Here is a 13,843-nt window from a genome sequence, read left to right as displayed (position 1 = left end):
TGGGCAGGTTTTGGGGTGCGAAGGAGCCCCAATATTTGGGAGGTTGAGCGGGTCCGCAGGGTTTGGGGCTGCGTCTCGGACCGAAGCTGTGGGGTCTGTGAGGGGAACCTCACAGCGAGCGCTGCGTGGCCCCGGGGGGTGCCGGGAGCACGCGAGTCTTCGCTAAGTAACCTTTAAAAATAAATATATATATATGTAAATAAAGAGAAAACGCAACGACGGAAGGCTTTTCCTTGGATTTTATTTAGATGGCTGGTTTTTGGTTGTGATTTTTGTGTGTGTGGTGTGTGGTGTGGTGTTACGTTTGCGTGTGAGAGGTTCGGTGTGTGCGTTTCCTGAGTGTCCGTGTGGTATTTTTGTGTGCGTTTTTTTTTGTATTTTAAGGGATTTTGGTGCCCTTTCTTTATTATTATTATTTATTTTTATTTATTTATTTTTATTTTTTCGGTTTTGTCCTGGTTTGTGTGTGTGTCCCCCACACACACACTCCCCCCTCACCCCGTTATCTCCTCACCTTCACCCAGCTCCCTCACCCCCCCCACACACCCACCCACCTCACAGACCCCATCCCCACACACGGGGAGGGGGAGGGGGGGTCTCCAGTCCCCATCCCTGTCACGACCCCATCCCTTCTCCCCCACCTCCCCGTGTGTGCGTGTCCCCGATCCCGTCCCGTCCCGTGTGGGATCCGCCCCGCGTTTTGCGCCTCGCCCAGCCCAGCAGCAGCAGCGGCGGCGGCGGCGGGCGGGGCGGCGGGCGCCCGGAACAGCCGGTTGTTTAAAATCCTGCTCCAACCGTTTCTAATTCCCCCTTGCGCCGGGGAAGGCAGAGCGCGAGCGGGGAGGGGGGAGAGGACGAGGAGGAGGAGGAGGAGGAGGAGAAGAAGGAGGAGGAGGAGGAGGAGGAGGGCGAGGAGGAGGAGGAGGAGGAGGAGGAGGGCGAGGAGGAGGAGGAGGGGCCGAGCCGAGCCGAACCGGCAGCGGGGGGGGGCGAGGCGTGAGGCGGGAGCAGCCCCGCCGGTCTCGGCGGCCGCCCATTGGCTGTCGGGGGGGGCGGGGGGCGTGTCCCGGCTTGGCGCCGGCCAATGGGCGCTGTGTGTGGCGGCGTCGCCATGGCGACGGGGCCGTTCCCGGGGAGGCCGTGATGGGTTGACAGGTGCGTGACAGTCGGCGCCTCTCGGCAGGCAGCATGTACGGCAAAGGCAAGAGCAACAGCAGCGTCCCGTCCGACGGGCAGGCCCGGGAGAAGTGAGTGCTGCCGCCGCTGCCGCCGCCGCCGCTGCTGCTGCTCCTCCAGCGGGCGGCAGCGCAACAACCGCCACAGCCGCGCGCGGCGGGAACGGAGCGCGGCGCGAGGCGGGAGGCGGGAAGCGCGCGGCGGGAAACCGGGAGGGGGGGGGGGGGGGCGCAGCGGCTGAGGGGAGCGGGGTAACGGCTGCTGTGAGGGGGGGGGCGGGGGGGGGGGGCAGGCACCACACGCACACAAAGAGCACCCTTAAAGGGGGGGGGGGGGGGGGCTCCTTTTCGCCGCTCCCGCAACTTTTCAGCGCTCGCTGGGTGAGGGTGAGGGGAGCGGCGCCGCGGTGGTTGCGGGAGGGTTTTGGTTTTTTTTGTTTTGTTTTTTCTCGATGAAAGTTTGGGTAAAAGGTGAAAAAGGTGTGTGGGGGGGTGTTGGGGTGAGCAACCGGTGTCGTTGTGGAGCGGGGGGCACCTGCCCCCCCCCCCCCCCCCCCAGCAGCTCGGCAGGAACTTTGCAGCAGCCCCACAGCAAACCCCAGCCCTGCCCCGGGGGGAGCCTCAGCAGCCTGCCCCAAAAACCCCGCGAGCCTAACCCAAAACCCCACACAACCCAAAACCCCGCACAACCTCCCCTCTCCCTCCCCTCTCCTCTGCTCCGTCTCCCTCCTGTTTGCTGCGAGCCCACCCGGTAACGTTTGTGTATGTGTTTGTGTTTTTTTTTTAATTATTATTATTTTTTTAATATTTTATTTATTTATTTATTTATTCCCAGCGCGTTGCCTTGCCCTGCTCCGAGCAAAGTTGCGGGGGCCCGGCTAGATGGTGCTGTTCCGCCTCGCTGCTCCCCCGCAGCGCCGCGGGGCGCACCCCCCCCCCCCCCCATTCCCTCCCTTCCCCTCCCCTCCCCAGATGCTGCCCCCCTGCTAACGGGGGGTCGCCAGCACCCTGCTGCTCTTCCCCTTCACCCCCCCCTTCCCCCTCTCTTCACCCCCTTTTGCTTCCTTTGCCTTGGAGGGCAGCAGAGATGAGACGAGCCCGGCGGCTGGCTGCTTAGCACACACAGCGGAGGAATGCTGCTGCATGGCACGGGCTGCGGGCTGTTCTCGTGTGCCATCTTCGCCGCGCTCCTCTTTAACCTATTCAATCAGATTCCGCCGTGGCAATGTTCATACACTTTCATTTTTTTTGTTATTATTATTTTTTTCCCGGTTTCATTCTCCTTTCCCTTCGCGCTGCATCGCTCTGTAGCCGCGCAGTGTGCCTTGCGAGCGAGGTGATGCGCGAGTTCGTGCTCTGCTCGGAAAAGTTGCCGTCGGATTGAAGTTGCCGTCTGTAAAAACACAGCTCTGACAGCCGCGGGAGGCTGCTAGCTCGGGAATCGCAGGCGAAACGTGTACGCTCAGCTCCTGTGCTATGTAGCTCTTTAATCCAGAACAACAGGGTTGTTGTAATCGTATAATTTGTATTTTGAAAGTTTTTAGTAACAAATCTATAATTTAACTTTGTCGTATCTGCTCATGGTTTTAAGTACCTAAAACGTGTTGCCAGTAACAGCTCCCCCAAACACACTTGAAATAACAGGGTGAATGTAACGTAAAAAAATAAATACACTGCCTTGGGTTCGGGTGGCCTCGTTCCATGGGACGTGTTTGTTTGCTCCTCACGAGGACGTGTGACAGTGTCAGGACTGGTGTGTGATCAGCCTGCTGAGGAACGTTTTTCAGGTGTGCAAGACACGCACGTTTGCGTGCAGTTCATAATCCAGGCTGTGATATATTTTACGGACCGATTCGATGCCAAATGTGTTTGTAATGTGGCATCTCACTGTAAGCTGCCTTTAATATTTATGTCTTTTGAGGTTATGTAATTTCTATTAAAAAAAAAAAGCAAACAAGTTTTGCAAGTCATTTATAGTAGCCCTTGGCAAATTATCGGTTCCGAAGATGGCATTCAGTTTACGGTCTTCCTCTCTGCCCCTCCTGCCTGACCTTTGGGGTGAATTACCCATGTTAGGTACCTTAACAACAAACGTGCAGTGCAGACAGATGGGTTCCAGGAAAACCAACACCAGATTTTTGTACAGTGCGGCTAGGTAACGCACTGAGGATGAACGCACCGTACCTGCAAACACCAAGAGGATGGAGAGAGAAGAATCAGAAGTGCTGTTATGCCCTGTCCTCCCCTTCTGGAGCTGCCGTGACACAACTCCTGTCTTGGCCCCCTGGGCCACCCGGCAGAGGAAGGCTGTGTTTAGACAGCAGCTCCTCCACGCGGGGCCTCCTTCGCTGCGAGAGGAACAAGACTAACATTTTTCTTATCAGCCTCTTCGGTTATCGCTTCCTTATTTTTAGGATTCCTGAGAATCGGATTAATTCAGATTAGGAGATTGGTCCTGCTGAGATTGAGTGGCTGAACCCTCTCAACTTTCAGTCGTGGGGAAAGAGGGATCAGACCACACAAATTTGCACATCCAGTTATGCACCCTTTCAAGCAATGCTTTTATAGGCATTTGCAAGTAGGGCCATCTATCTATCAATAAGGAAAATGAAATTCTGAAGGGATTAGGTCTTCCTTCTTACCTTCATCCTTCAGTGGTCCTCTAAACTTATTTTTTTCCCCCAAAAAGCAACCCTCTCTTGTTGAGGTTCAGCAGGCATGCAGGGTCTTCTTAAAAATTACCACGAGGCTCGATGATTTCCTTTAAAATAAAAGGATGCATGATAACAACATGGAAGCAAGCTGCTTCCATGGTCAGCCGCTGATTGCTCTTCAGCTTGGCATGGGAGAGGACCTTGGGGAAGAGAGAACTTGGTTGCTGCTGCCGTGGCATCCTCGCTCCACTGTTGTGCACAACCCTTCTTGCAAATGTCATGTGAGTCTGGTCTCAGCCGGTTGCACGAGGGAAGATCGTCATTTTCCTCTTTTCCACCTATCTTGCTGCTTCTCTGGAGGGAAAAGAAGGCTTCCCCGTCATTGTTTCTCCAGTCCGTTTTGGCTGGCCAGATGTGTGTCTGAACTGCTCCTCATTACAGGTGGTGTGGCCGCCTATCTCCTCCCGAGTGGGAGAGCAGCGCCAAAGTTACTCGCCTCGTGTCACTTTTCTGTTGGTGCCCACGGGGTTCTCCGTACGTGGAGGAAATCTGACCAGTGATTTCCTCATTTCATCCTGCCGCTGCTTAGAAAAGCTCTGAGGTTTCGTAGGGTTCTGGAGGGTATGTGGATTTTGGGGCATAATTTTTGGAAAAAAAAAAATCCAACATGGAAAGATGACGTTGCATGAATTTACATGAGTGAGGTTATCTCTCTCCACTGTCATGTTGGTAAACTACACAAAAGGTAAGATACAGATTACAATTAATTGGCATCCATGATAAATTCTCCGCCTGTCTCTGGGAAATGATGAGCTCGTTTTTCAAGTTTCAGGTGGTGAGAAGATGCAGTGATCTTTCTCTCCTTTTTTTTTTTTTTCCCCTGGAAAACAAAATGGGTGGTTTAATCCCTCTTCTCATACAAATTTTAGATTTGATGTTTGTTAACTGATGTAGCCCACCAGGTTTATCTGATGAAGTATATCACTGCTGCTTTTGACAATACAGAAGTTGCAGGCGTACAGTGCCGGCAGTCGGCTTTGGAAGAATGTATTTTTTTAATCAGGAAGAGCATGGAAGAGAAGGTTCTGGAAACAGTAACTATTTCCGAGTATGTATTGTTGATCACAGGGCTTCAGGTGCTCTTTTATCCTGCAACAGTATCACGGACAGCACGTGAAGGCGTTCCAAGTGATGTATATGCTGCACTTCAGGCCCTCTCAGGATAATTGGTTTTGCACTGTGGAGTTAACAGGTACTGGCAGATGGAAGGGGAGCTGTGACGGACCACAGAAATGAACTTTGGTGCAGCGGCGTGCTGAAATGCCAGCCCAACTTTCAAGCAGGGATATTTGTTCGCATCTAGTTCAGCACGTAAAAGTACCTGGCTGGACCAGAACCAAGGGGAAGAGGACTCAGTTTCTGCATTGCTTCCTCTGCTCAATCAGTCTGCTCATATTTTATTTCCCCCCGTTGCTTTCTCCCAGCTTTTTGTGAGGTGCCCGATTCCACCTTCCTTAGGCTCTGTCCTGCCGTGCAAATGTTTGCTGCTGTAGATCGAGGGCTGCTGGAGGCCGCTCGGACCCGCTGGGTGCAGCAAATGCACCCTGGGCTGCAGCGAGCACGGTTCGGGCTCGGCTCAGAGATAATTAAATCTTGCTGGAGGAGACAGTAATTAACAGAAACCAGTATATATTAATAATTCATTTTGCTGAAATTATAGGCGAATGATAGCATCACAAGTCTTGAAGTAGCCAAACAAGGTTTTTATAACTTTGCCAAACTTTAACTGTTTGGGTGGAAAATTTCTCATGGCATATGTAAGCCTTACTTCATTTGTTTCATTTTTGTGTGTGTGTAAAAGTTCAGGCGAAATGTTTAGGCAGATTTTGAACATTAGGCAAAGAAGGAATACATTTTCCTGCATTTTAAAGGTTCTCCATGGAAAAGCAATGGGTGCCCCTCTCCTCTGCAACACCTGAAATTTGGTTGAGAAAGGCAGAGGGATTTCCTTCCAGGGATGTGCCTTTTGCCGTTTGCATGACAAAGCAGCTGAATGTAGCCAGGATGGGAGCCTTTCAGAAAGATCAACCTGCATATGCTCAGGGCTTGCTACCATTGATGGGCGAACAGTTTGGGCAAACAGTTTGGGTGAACAGCTTGTCCTCAGTGCAGCGGGCATGCATGGGCGTCCTTCTCTTGGTTTTGGGGAGCCAGCCCCGAATGAATGCGTGGTGTCAGGTAGGTCCTGTCCCGCCCAGAGGTGGCACCCATGGCCCTGTGATGGGACCTGGCTTCTGCCCTCAGGGGAGAACCCATGGCAGCTGCCCGGAGCTAGGAAGGGGACGAGGGACACTGGCCAGAGCGGTGGGAAATGGCCTTCATGTGGAGGGCTGGAAGCACCACGCTGGGGAGAACTTGGCAGCGTGACCTGGGAAGATGGAGGTGGGCTGAGGAGGGGCGCCAGGGTAAATGGGGGCTCTTGGGGTTGTATATTAACCATAGTTCTTATTTGGCCTCGTCTGCACGCTTGCTGATTTACTGATTTTCCTCTGGAAGAACTCTGCTTTTTGTTGTGCAAAATAGAGCATTGTTTTTGTAATGAGTAGCTATTTGATCATTTGCTGTTTTGTTGTCATTCGGTATCTGCCTTACGGCTTCGCTTGCCGTTTCATCATGCTGCTGTTCCTGGAGGAGGAATCTGTTGCTGCTTTGGTGCATGGCACCAGGGCAGCTTCAGCTCCACAAACCTGTGGAGGTGTGTGCCGAGCTGGTTGTAGCAATGGCAGGCAGATGGGGAAAGGTGAAAGGCAAAGATACTCCATGATTATTGGGTGGCTAACGTGCGACATGTAGCCTCATACTGTTGTTATTATCATTATTTTAATACATTTTTTTTTTCAGAGCATTACATAAACTGCTAATGCCTACGTGTAACTTCCACAGTCTCTCTGGCCACTCGTCGTAACACCGAGTTGCCATCTCGTCACGTTGGGTATCCCAAAAACGAGGAAACAATTCATGGTCTCATGCAAAGTTAGTCTTAAATGCTTATCCTGTGGTATCAAGCCATCCCGTGGCCCACCCAGGGATGAGATAGGTGTCAAGAAGGGAGCGTAGTGTCACTTCCAGTCTCCTGAAGCAAGATCCTCCAGCAAAGGAGACTGGTCCTCCAGAAGCAATCTGAGCTTGTACCACGTCCTGGAGCCTGCCATCTGCCCTTAAAGGTGGTCCTTCCATGAACCTGCCGGCTGCAGGAAAGGAAAGAGCCCTGCGAGGAGCACAGCCAGGTGGTGGCTCTTCCCCATGAACATCTCGTAGCTTGAGGGTATCTCAGCGATGGTGCCAGTTGGCTCCTGCTCTGCTGGTGTGTAAAAGGGGCAGACAGGAGCTGGGGCAGAGCTGAAGCTCCTGTTCTGGCCCCAGCCTAAAACTAAAACCTCTACGTTTTAGTCGTGTAGTGTCATGGTCAGGGAGTAGCTACTCTTTTCAGCTACTAGAGAGGATCTTGCTCAGGCAGCAGCAGACATTTTAATTCAGAAGGCTCGATGACCTCCACGCTTCTCTAGGCTTCAAGATGTTTCTCCCTCCAAGTCCCAGGAGGGTAACAGGTGCTGAGAACACAAAATGTGCCCCTCTGGGAAGTTAAAAGGACGCAGTAATTAAGACCATAACATCGTATCTTACTTCTGTCCTGCTTCTTTCAAATTCTTTGTTTTTGAGGGAAAAAGAAGTGAGAATTTTTGTGGTGGGTCATTTTTTTTTCCTTCTCCAAACCTTCTGTTACTCCTGCCAGTGGAATCTTTTTGGCTTTTCTCCATCTTGTAAGTATAGTGCCTATATCTGAGCACAGAAATCAGTAGAATGACATAATTACCTCTCCTTTAATACAATACATACTGCTTGCTTTTTTATATAAAACATTGCTGCTAATACTCCCTAGAATGCTTGCCTGTTTTTTTTTCTTTCTTTTATAAATAATCCATTTTGCAGTCCACATGCCCTCCAGGTTCTTTTTACAATACTGCTACCCAGCCAATTATTCCCCATTTCATATTTGTGCATTTGATTTCTTATTCCTGCGCATAGTACTTTACATTTGTCTGTATTAAATTCTCTCTTATTAACTTTCCTTTACCCTGTTTGTGTCCCCATAAGGGCTACTGATCTTTCCCAATTTACCATCTACACTTTTGTGTTTCTACATACAACTCATTAATGAAAGTCTCTTAATGGAATTGGTTTAGGACAGCAAGAGTTTTCTTGAAATACCCTCTCATTTTCAGAAGCATACTGATAATGACTCTTTATTGTTGTTGTTATTATTCTTTCATGCCATTTTTTTATGTCACGAAAGCGGTTTCCTCTGCATATGGCAGTGTTGTGATAGTCTAAGAGTCAAAACTCTTAAATCTTCACTTTTAGTTGAGCGATCCACTTGTCCCTTCTTACCTGCTCTGCAGTCACCCCTTCAAATAACCTCAATCCAGCCTGCAGGTTGTTTCCATGGGCAGATGATGTTGGCTCCTTCTTGTTACTGTATTTGGAAGATGTTTATAAACTTGCTTCTGGAATTGACTTCAGTATGCTTTCTGAATGTAAGCATGATATCTGCATTACATTTCCTCATTGTTTTCTATCTTTTTATACATGCTATGGCATTTTGAGATTTTTTTTTTTCAGTTTCTTGGGTGTTTTTTCCTCTTTTTTTTTTTTTTTTTTTTTCATCCCGAATGCCAGACTAATATCGAATATACAAATGGCCAAAATCCTGCCTTCTGGTTGTCATGTGAGTGCTCTGGCAATGGGACAGTGAGGTTGGGCAGGTTTTTCAAAAGCTCTGGGTTCCCCAGTTCAGGCTGAAAAATGGTGCAATCTCTGGAAAACGCAGAAAAATGGGTGACATCTGGGGGGAAAGGAAGAAGAACTTGATGTGCACTGTTCAGCTAATCCTGGAGGTTCATGTAGCTCAGGTGGTGACAGCACTCCCCTAATGTAGTGCTGCTCCTCATCCTGCTGCCCAGAAGGGACGGAGCCTCCTCAGGTTCAGCCTCCGGCTCCTCCAGACACAAGCCTGCACGCTGATTTGACATCCACATCTCGTTTGTAGGAAAACCAGCTTCATTTCTGGTAAAAGAGACAAAAATGCGAATGAACAGAACTTTTCTTGCCCATTTGTCATCAATCTCAATGTAGATCTCTATGTATATCTATTTCAAAGAGCTGACACCCTTTCTTAGGGCAGGTGTACTGCACTTTCTTGTTTTTTAAGTAAAACTCACCTGTGAAAGAGCAGTGACTGGATGGATTTCCTTCTTTGAAGTGCACCAGGAGCGTGCCTTTTTTACCCACCTTGTTTCCTGTACAGATATCAATTATTAAAATACCAATTTGTAGAAATCTAGGTGTTGGAGATCAAACTTCTCATGGCAAGGTAGGGTTTTTTGGTTGTGGTTGTGGTCTGTGAGGGTTGTGCTGCACTTGAGTGCCTCCTAGCATAGACCTCAGGTGGTTTTTGATCCCATCACGGTTAGGCTTTACTGCTTTTGGGTGTGCACCTCAGAGTGAAGCCTGGTTGTCCAGGTGGATATTTTAACTGGGAACTGGCTGTGCTGCAACCAAGTGCTTCTTGCTAAATTTGTATGGGTCTGGTTGAAACCAACCCTGCGTTGAAACCAAACTCTTGGTTGGATTGATCAAGCCACAAGTACAAGTAAGAGTGGTGGTTTGCTTCTTGGGCTTTGTTATTCTGTTTCTTTACAGCCTCTCATTCCTAAAGAAATGACAGTCTTTGAAAGACAGAAAGCATTTCAGTTGGGAAGAGAGAGGATTTCAAGAAATGAATGTAATAGGAAGGGAGTGCTGATGACAGTGTCCCTTGTTTTATATTCACTTCCATTCCATTTGCAATGTCTGTGACTTTGGGAGGTGATTTCACCTTAAAAGGAAAAAAAAAAAGCATTCCTATAGGTTTTCTTGAAAGAAGCCAGTGTCTTGTAAGCATAGAGGTAGTTCTTACCAGTCTATGTAAATCCCACAGCTGTGCATGTAGTATTTTTTTCATATTGATACTGAAAATGTCTTGTTATTAGCAGATGCACTTTTACATTTGTCGAATGAGACTGGGAAACAAATAATGTTCCATTGCTGGGATTAAGTTTTTCTCTTGGCAGTTAGAAGAAGATAAGTGTCTTCTGTACTGTTTGTTTTCTGTGATAATCAACTTAATGTTCCTAAAAGTGGCAATGTTAGTCTTGGAGCTAGTTTTTATTGGTTAAAAGTTACAGCAAAGTCCTTGCAACCTGAGCTAGCCTGTGGTGTGGTGTTGGCATACCATAGCCTGTCACTGGGAAGTTCTGAACTTTCTGAAGAAAATATTTGAGTGCAGAAATGGAACTATAATTCCTTAATAAATATGTTGTTCTTGACAGTCTCAGGACAAAATGGATCATGTGGCTGACAGGCTGTGTGATTGTGTCATAAATATTCAGAGATTTATGAGGCCGAAAGTAAGGATTCCTTCTGATGCTCATGCTACAAAAGTTGCAGTGCTTTATCAAATACTTGTAATTACAACAGTGAGACTTGATAAAACGAATAGCCCTTTGCCTTCTTCACACTAAGTGCTTTATTTACAGCTCTTCTCCCCCCACAGCCAAAGAGCAGGGGGTTAGTCCTGCATGGCCCTGGCTGCTCCCGCTTAGTCCATCCTTTGAACTGAGGTGGTAGAGGGGAGTTGGCAAAAGCCATTTGTAAGGTAGGGAGTGTGGATGAGTTAATGAAATTTCATCAGGTGTGTCAGGAGTAACGAAGCTCCCTGCTGACTCTGAAACTGTGAGAAGTGAAGGTTATGGCTCCCATTGACAGCCTCTTGAACTCCTGGGCTCCTTTACTTGCTTTTTATTAAAACCCTCCTGAATCGGTGTATATTGTTTAATCTGCCTTGAAATGTGAATTATAAGTCAAGGCCTCTGAGTAATATAGTGAGAAGTCGTCTGAATTTATTGCACCTTCTGAAAGCACTTCCTACAGCTCGGTAACCTGCTGCTCTGCTGCCAGTGCCTCCTGTAGCCGTGGTCTCGCAGGGGACTGCTCTGTTCTGCTCTGCTCTGCTCTGCTCTGCTCCGTCCTAAGGATCAGAAACTTCTGCTGTGATCAAATATTTGCAGAGCACTGTGCGTGGAGGGGATGCTGTACAAACTTGAAGGCGTGTTTCCTGTCCTAAGGAATGAAGTTTGTTTTTGCTGCATGTTGTAAAATAGTGTAAAATGGAAGTTGGTTTTCTGAATTGGAGCAGGAAAAGTATGCGATCAACAGATGAACAGATAACTGCTTGTGCACAGGACAGTATGTAAGAAAATACAAAGCTCGGAGAGATAAAGGAAGGCTTCAGATCGGAAGATGAAAAAAGGTTTGAGAAATATGAAAATATGCCTCTAGTAACAGCAATATGCCTGACAAGCAGATCTGAAAGGTAGAGCACATTTGTATTTTTGACTTCTGTTGCAGCTACTCAAGTTCCCTGTCACTTCTAATTTTACTATCTGTACATCTGATTCTTTATAGAAGAGATGTTTATTCTGATGAGACCATTACCTGTACAGATGTGTAACTGCAAACCTAGTTATACATACTTTGAATTCTTTTTAGAAATAAGGTGACAATATCGTGCAGCAAAACCAGAAGGAAACTCTGTATTGCTATGAAGATGCGTGACTTAAATAATTTGCCTAACTATGGTTGGGGAACCTATAACGTGAATGAAAGAAACAGATCGTGTTTTCTTTGGACGTCTTACATAGATAATAAAAATCAGACTGCAGTATTGGATTCATAGATGTTCCTATGCTAGTCATTCAGAAGAGTATGCATTTCTTTTTTTTCTTACTATTATTCTTTTCCAATACTCCCCAAGCAGTCCTCTAAGTCTGTAGTTAATTATTCAAAGTCAGGAGAAATAAGAGTTTTGAGCTGCCTGGTGTCAGTCTCCAATTCTGTGTGTGATTACTCATTTATAAAAAAAAAAAAAAAATATCATAAAAGACAGGAAAAGGTTTTGTTCTCATAAAGCCATAATTATTTTTCCCTTGTAAAAATACAGATCTGGATTGAGTAGCGTTGCACTCATCACTATCTAGTAGAGGTCCTGAAAAATACTTCAGAAAGTTGGAAAAGGACTCTGCGGTTTCACTATCTAGGCTGCTAGCGAAACAAATGCATTTGAAAACCTACAACCATGCGAGCAGCAGATTTTCAGCATACCTGATCCCTGTTCTAGCCTCTTCCACAAGCACCTGCTGAACACTGCAGACCGTGTCAGTGACAGAGGTTGCACCAGGGGAAGTTTAGACTGGGCAGTGGGAAGAATTCCTTCATGCAGAGGGTGGTGGAGTCCCCATCCCTGAAGGCAGTCAAGAGACGGGTGGATGTGGCGATGAGGGACATGGTTCAGTGATGGGGCTTGGTAGGTCGGGTTGGTAGTTGGACTTGGTGCTCTTGAAGGTCTTTTCCAGCGTAAATGATTCTGTGACTATCACTTCATGCAATGGTTGGACTTGTTTCTGTCATACCATCTTGATCCCTTGTAGCTCGGTCAGTTAAAATACGCATCATCCAAAGATGCAAGTCTGTCTTTCATACCTTGTTGGGACATGGAGCTGCTGCATACGCAGTTTTGGCTCACATTAGCCAACAGTGAATGAAGCACACCCTTCATTGTCACTTCCAGTTGAAATTCTCCCTAATTCAGGATACAAGTGGAAGAACAAGGAAAGTGAAGGGAAGCCTGACCTGTAACGGTGTCATGTGTGTTTCGTATTTTCTAACACCTTATTTTGAAGTCCTCCAAAAGTGCTGGAAATGTAAACAGGAAGCTAAGTTGGAGATACCAATGATAAAATTTGGCAAATTAGTTCCCATGTATTCTATAGCATCAAAATGGAAATGTTGTCCTGTTCATTTTGCCTTTGTGATTCCTTAATTGGCTTCAGCTGAGCTTGTAATGAGTCCTGTGACCGTTCCTTCTTGGCATGGCCGTGACAGTCCTGGAATTTCCATTTTTCCAATACAACAGCGTATTTAAGGAATTAACATAGATGGAGGAGGATGACTGTTGCATTCTCACAGTTGGAAGTTGGGTGTACTGATTTTCCATTTCGGTGGGTGTACGCATGCATACGTGTAAGCGTGTGGATATGCTCAGAGCTGGAGGACAAGGCTCATACCTTCTTTGTCCTCAGAGCAGGCAACTGCCTGTAATATGCATGCATGCAATCACAGAAACAGGCTGATGTCATTAAAAAATAAAAGCAAACATGTTCTGATTTAAATAATTACAAGAGACACTGGCAAAGCTCATGGGCTAACTGCACTCTTGATCCACGTCCTGGCTCATTCAGTTGCACCCTTCTTCTCTTGTCATGTCTCTTGGTCAGGAACCATGAAATCTGCTATTCCTACCTACAGCCTGGCTGTGGTCTGCTGCGTAAAACCTGCAATTACCTCACCAAGGCTGGCTTTATATTCATCTCCTGTGATTTAGTTCTCTTCAGGAGCAATAACTGGAGTAGCCAACAACCAAACTTGTTAAAACGTATGTTCAGAGCTAAAGCCATTTGAAAGAAAGTGGCTGAAAACAACGAAAGATGTCTGTGTATGTAATTTTTTCTGCCTAGGAACGTACAGCTCCCCTGATGTTTATCAGGTAAAACAAGCTGCTTCTGATTCCTCCAAAAAGCCTCTCTCAGCGTGTTTCCCTGGATAGCCGCTGGCAATTGACATGAGCTTATCCAAAAAAGGTAGAATTTTTTCTTCCTTTTCGGCAGTCCAAGTGACCTGAAGAAGCTTTTGTGCCCCCGAAGATTTCTCTTCTTTTGCATTTTTTTTTCCTCCTTCTTTATTTCTCCCCCCCAGCTCTGTGGACTTGGTCTGGAGAATTGTACTACTTACCTGCTTGACCTCGTAGCATCCTTAAACCACCAAGCCTCAAACAGCTGTTTGTGTAAGGCTTTTATGAAG

At 47.2% G+C, this 13,843-nt stretch overlaps 1 protein-coding gene across 4 annotated transcripts in view; it reads left to right on the top strand.

Annotated features, from left to right (window-relative positions):
• Positions 1 to 1,098: 1,098 nt before the first annotated feature.
• The window catches only part of SSBP2 (single stranded DNA binding protein 2), a 184,745-nt gene continuing 172,000 nt past the window's right edge, over positions 1,099 to 13,843 (top strand). Inside the window, exon 1 of one of the 4 annotated variants that reach the window (XM_072031161.1) lies at positions 1,099 to 1,247. In XM_072031161.1, the coding sequence (XP_071887262.1) occupies positions 1,189 to 1,247 (59 nt within the window). In that variant the 5' untranslated portion in view covers positions 1,099 to 1,188. The remainder of the gene's footprint in view (positions 1,248 to 13,843) is intronic. The other 3 variants (XM_038169983.2, XM_038169981.2, XM_072031163.1) reach the window with 3 other exon arrangements.

Source organism: Anas platyrhynchos, chromosome Z, assembly GCF_047663525.1.
Source record: "Anas platyrhynchos isolate ZD024472 breed Pekin duck chromosome Z, IASCAAS_PekinDuck_T2T, whole genome shotgun sequence".
Classification (NCBI taxonomy): domain Eukaryota; kingdom Metazoa; phylum Chordata; class Aves; order Anseriformes; family Anatidae; genus Anas; species Anas platyrhynchos.
The sequence above is the reverse complement of the archived record's forward strand: the minus strand, read 5'-3'. Positions and strand labels throughout refer to the sequence as shown.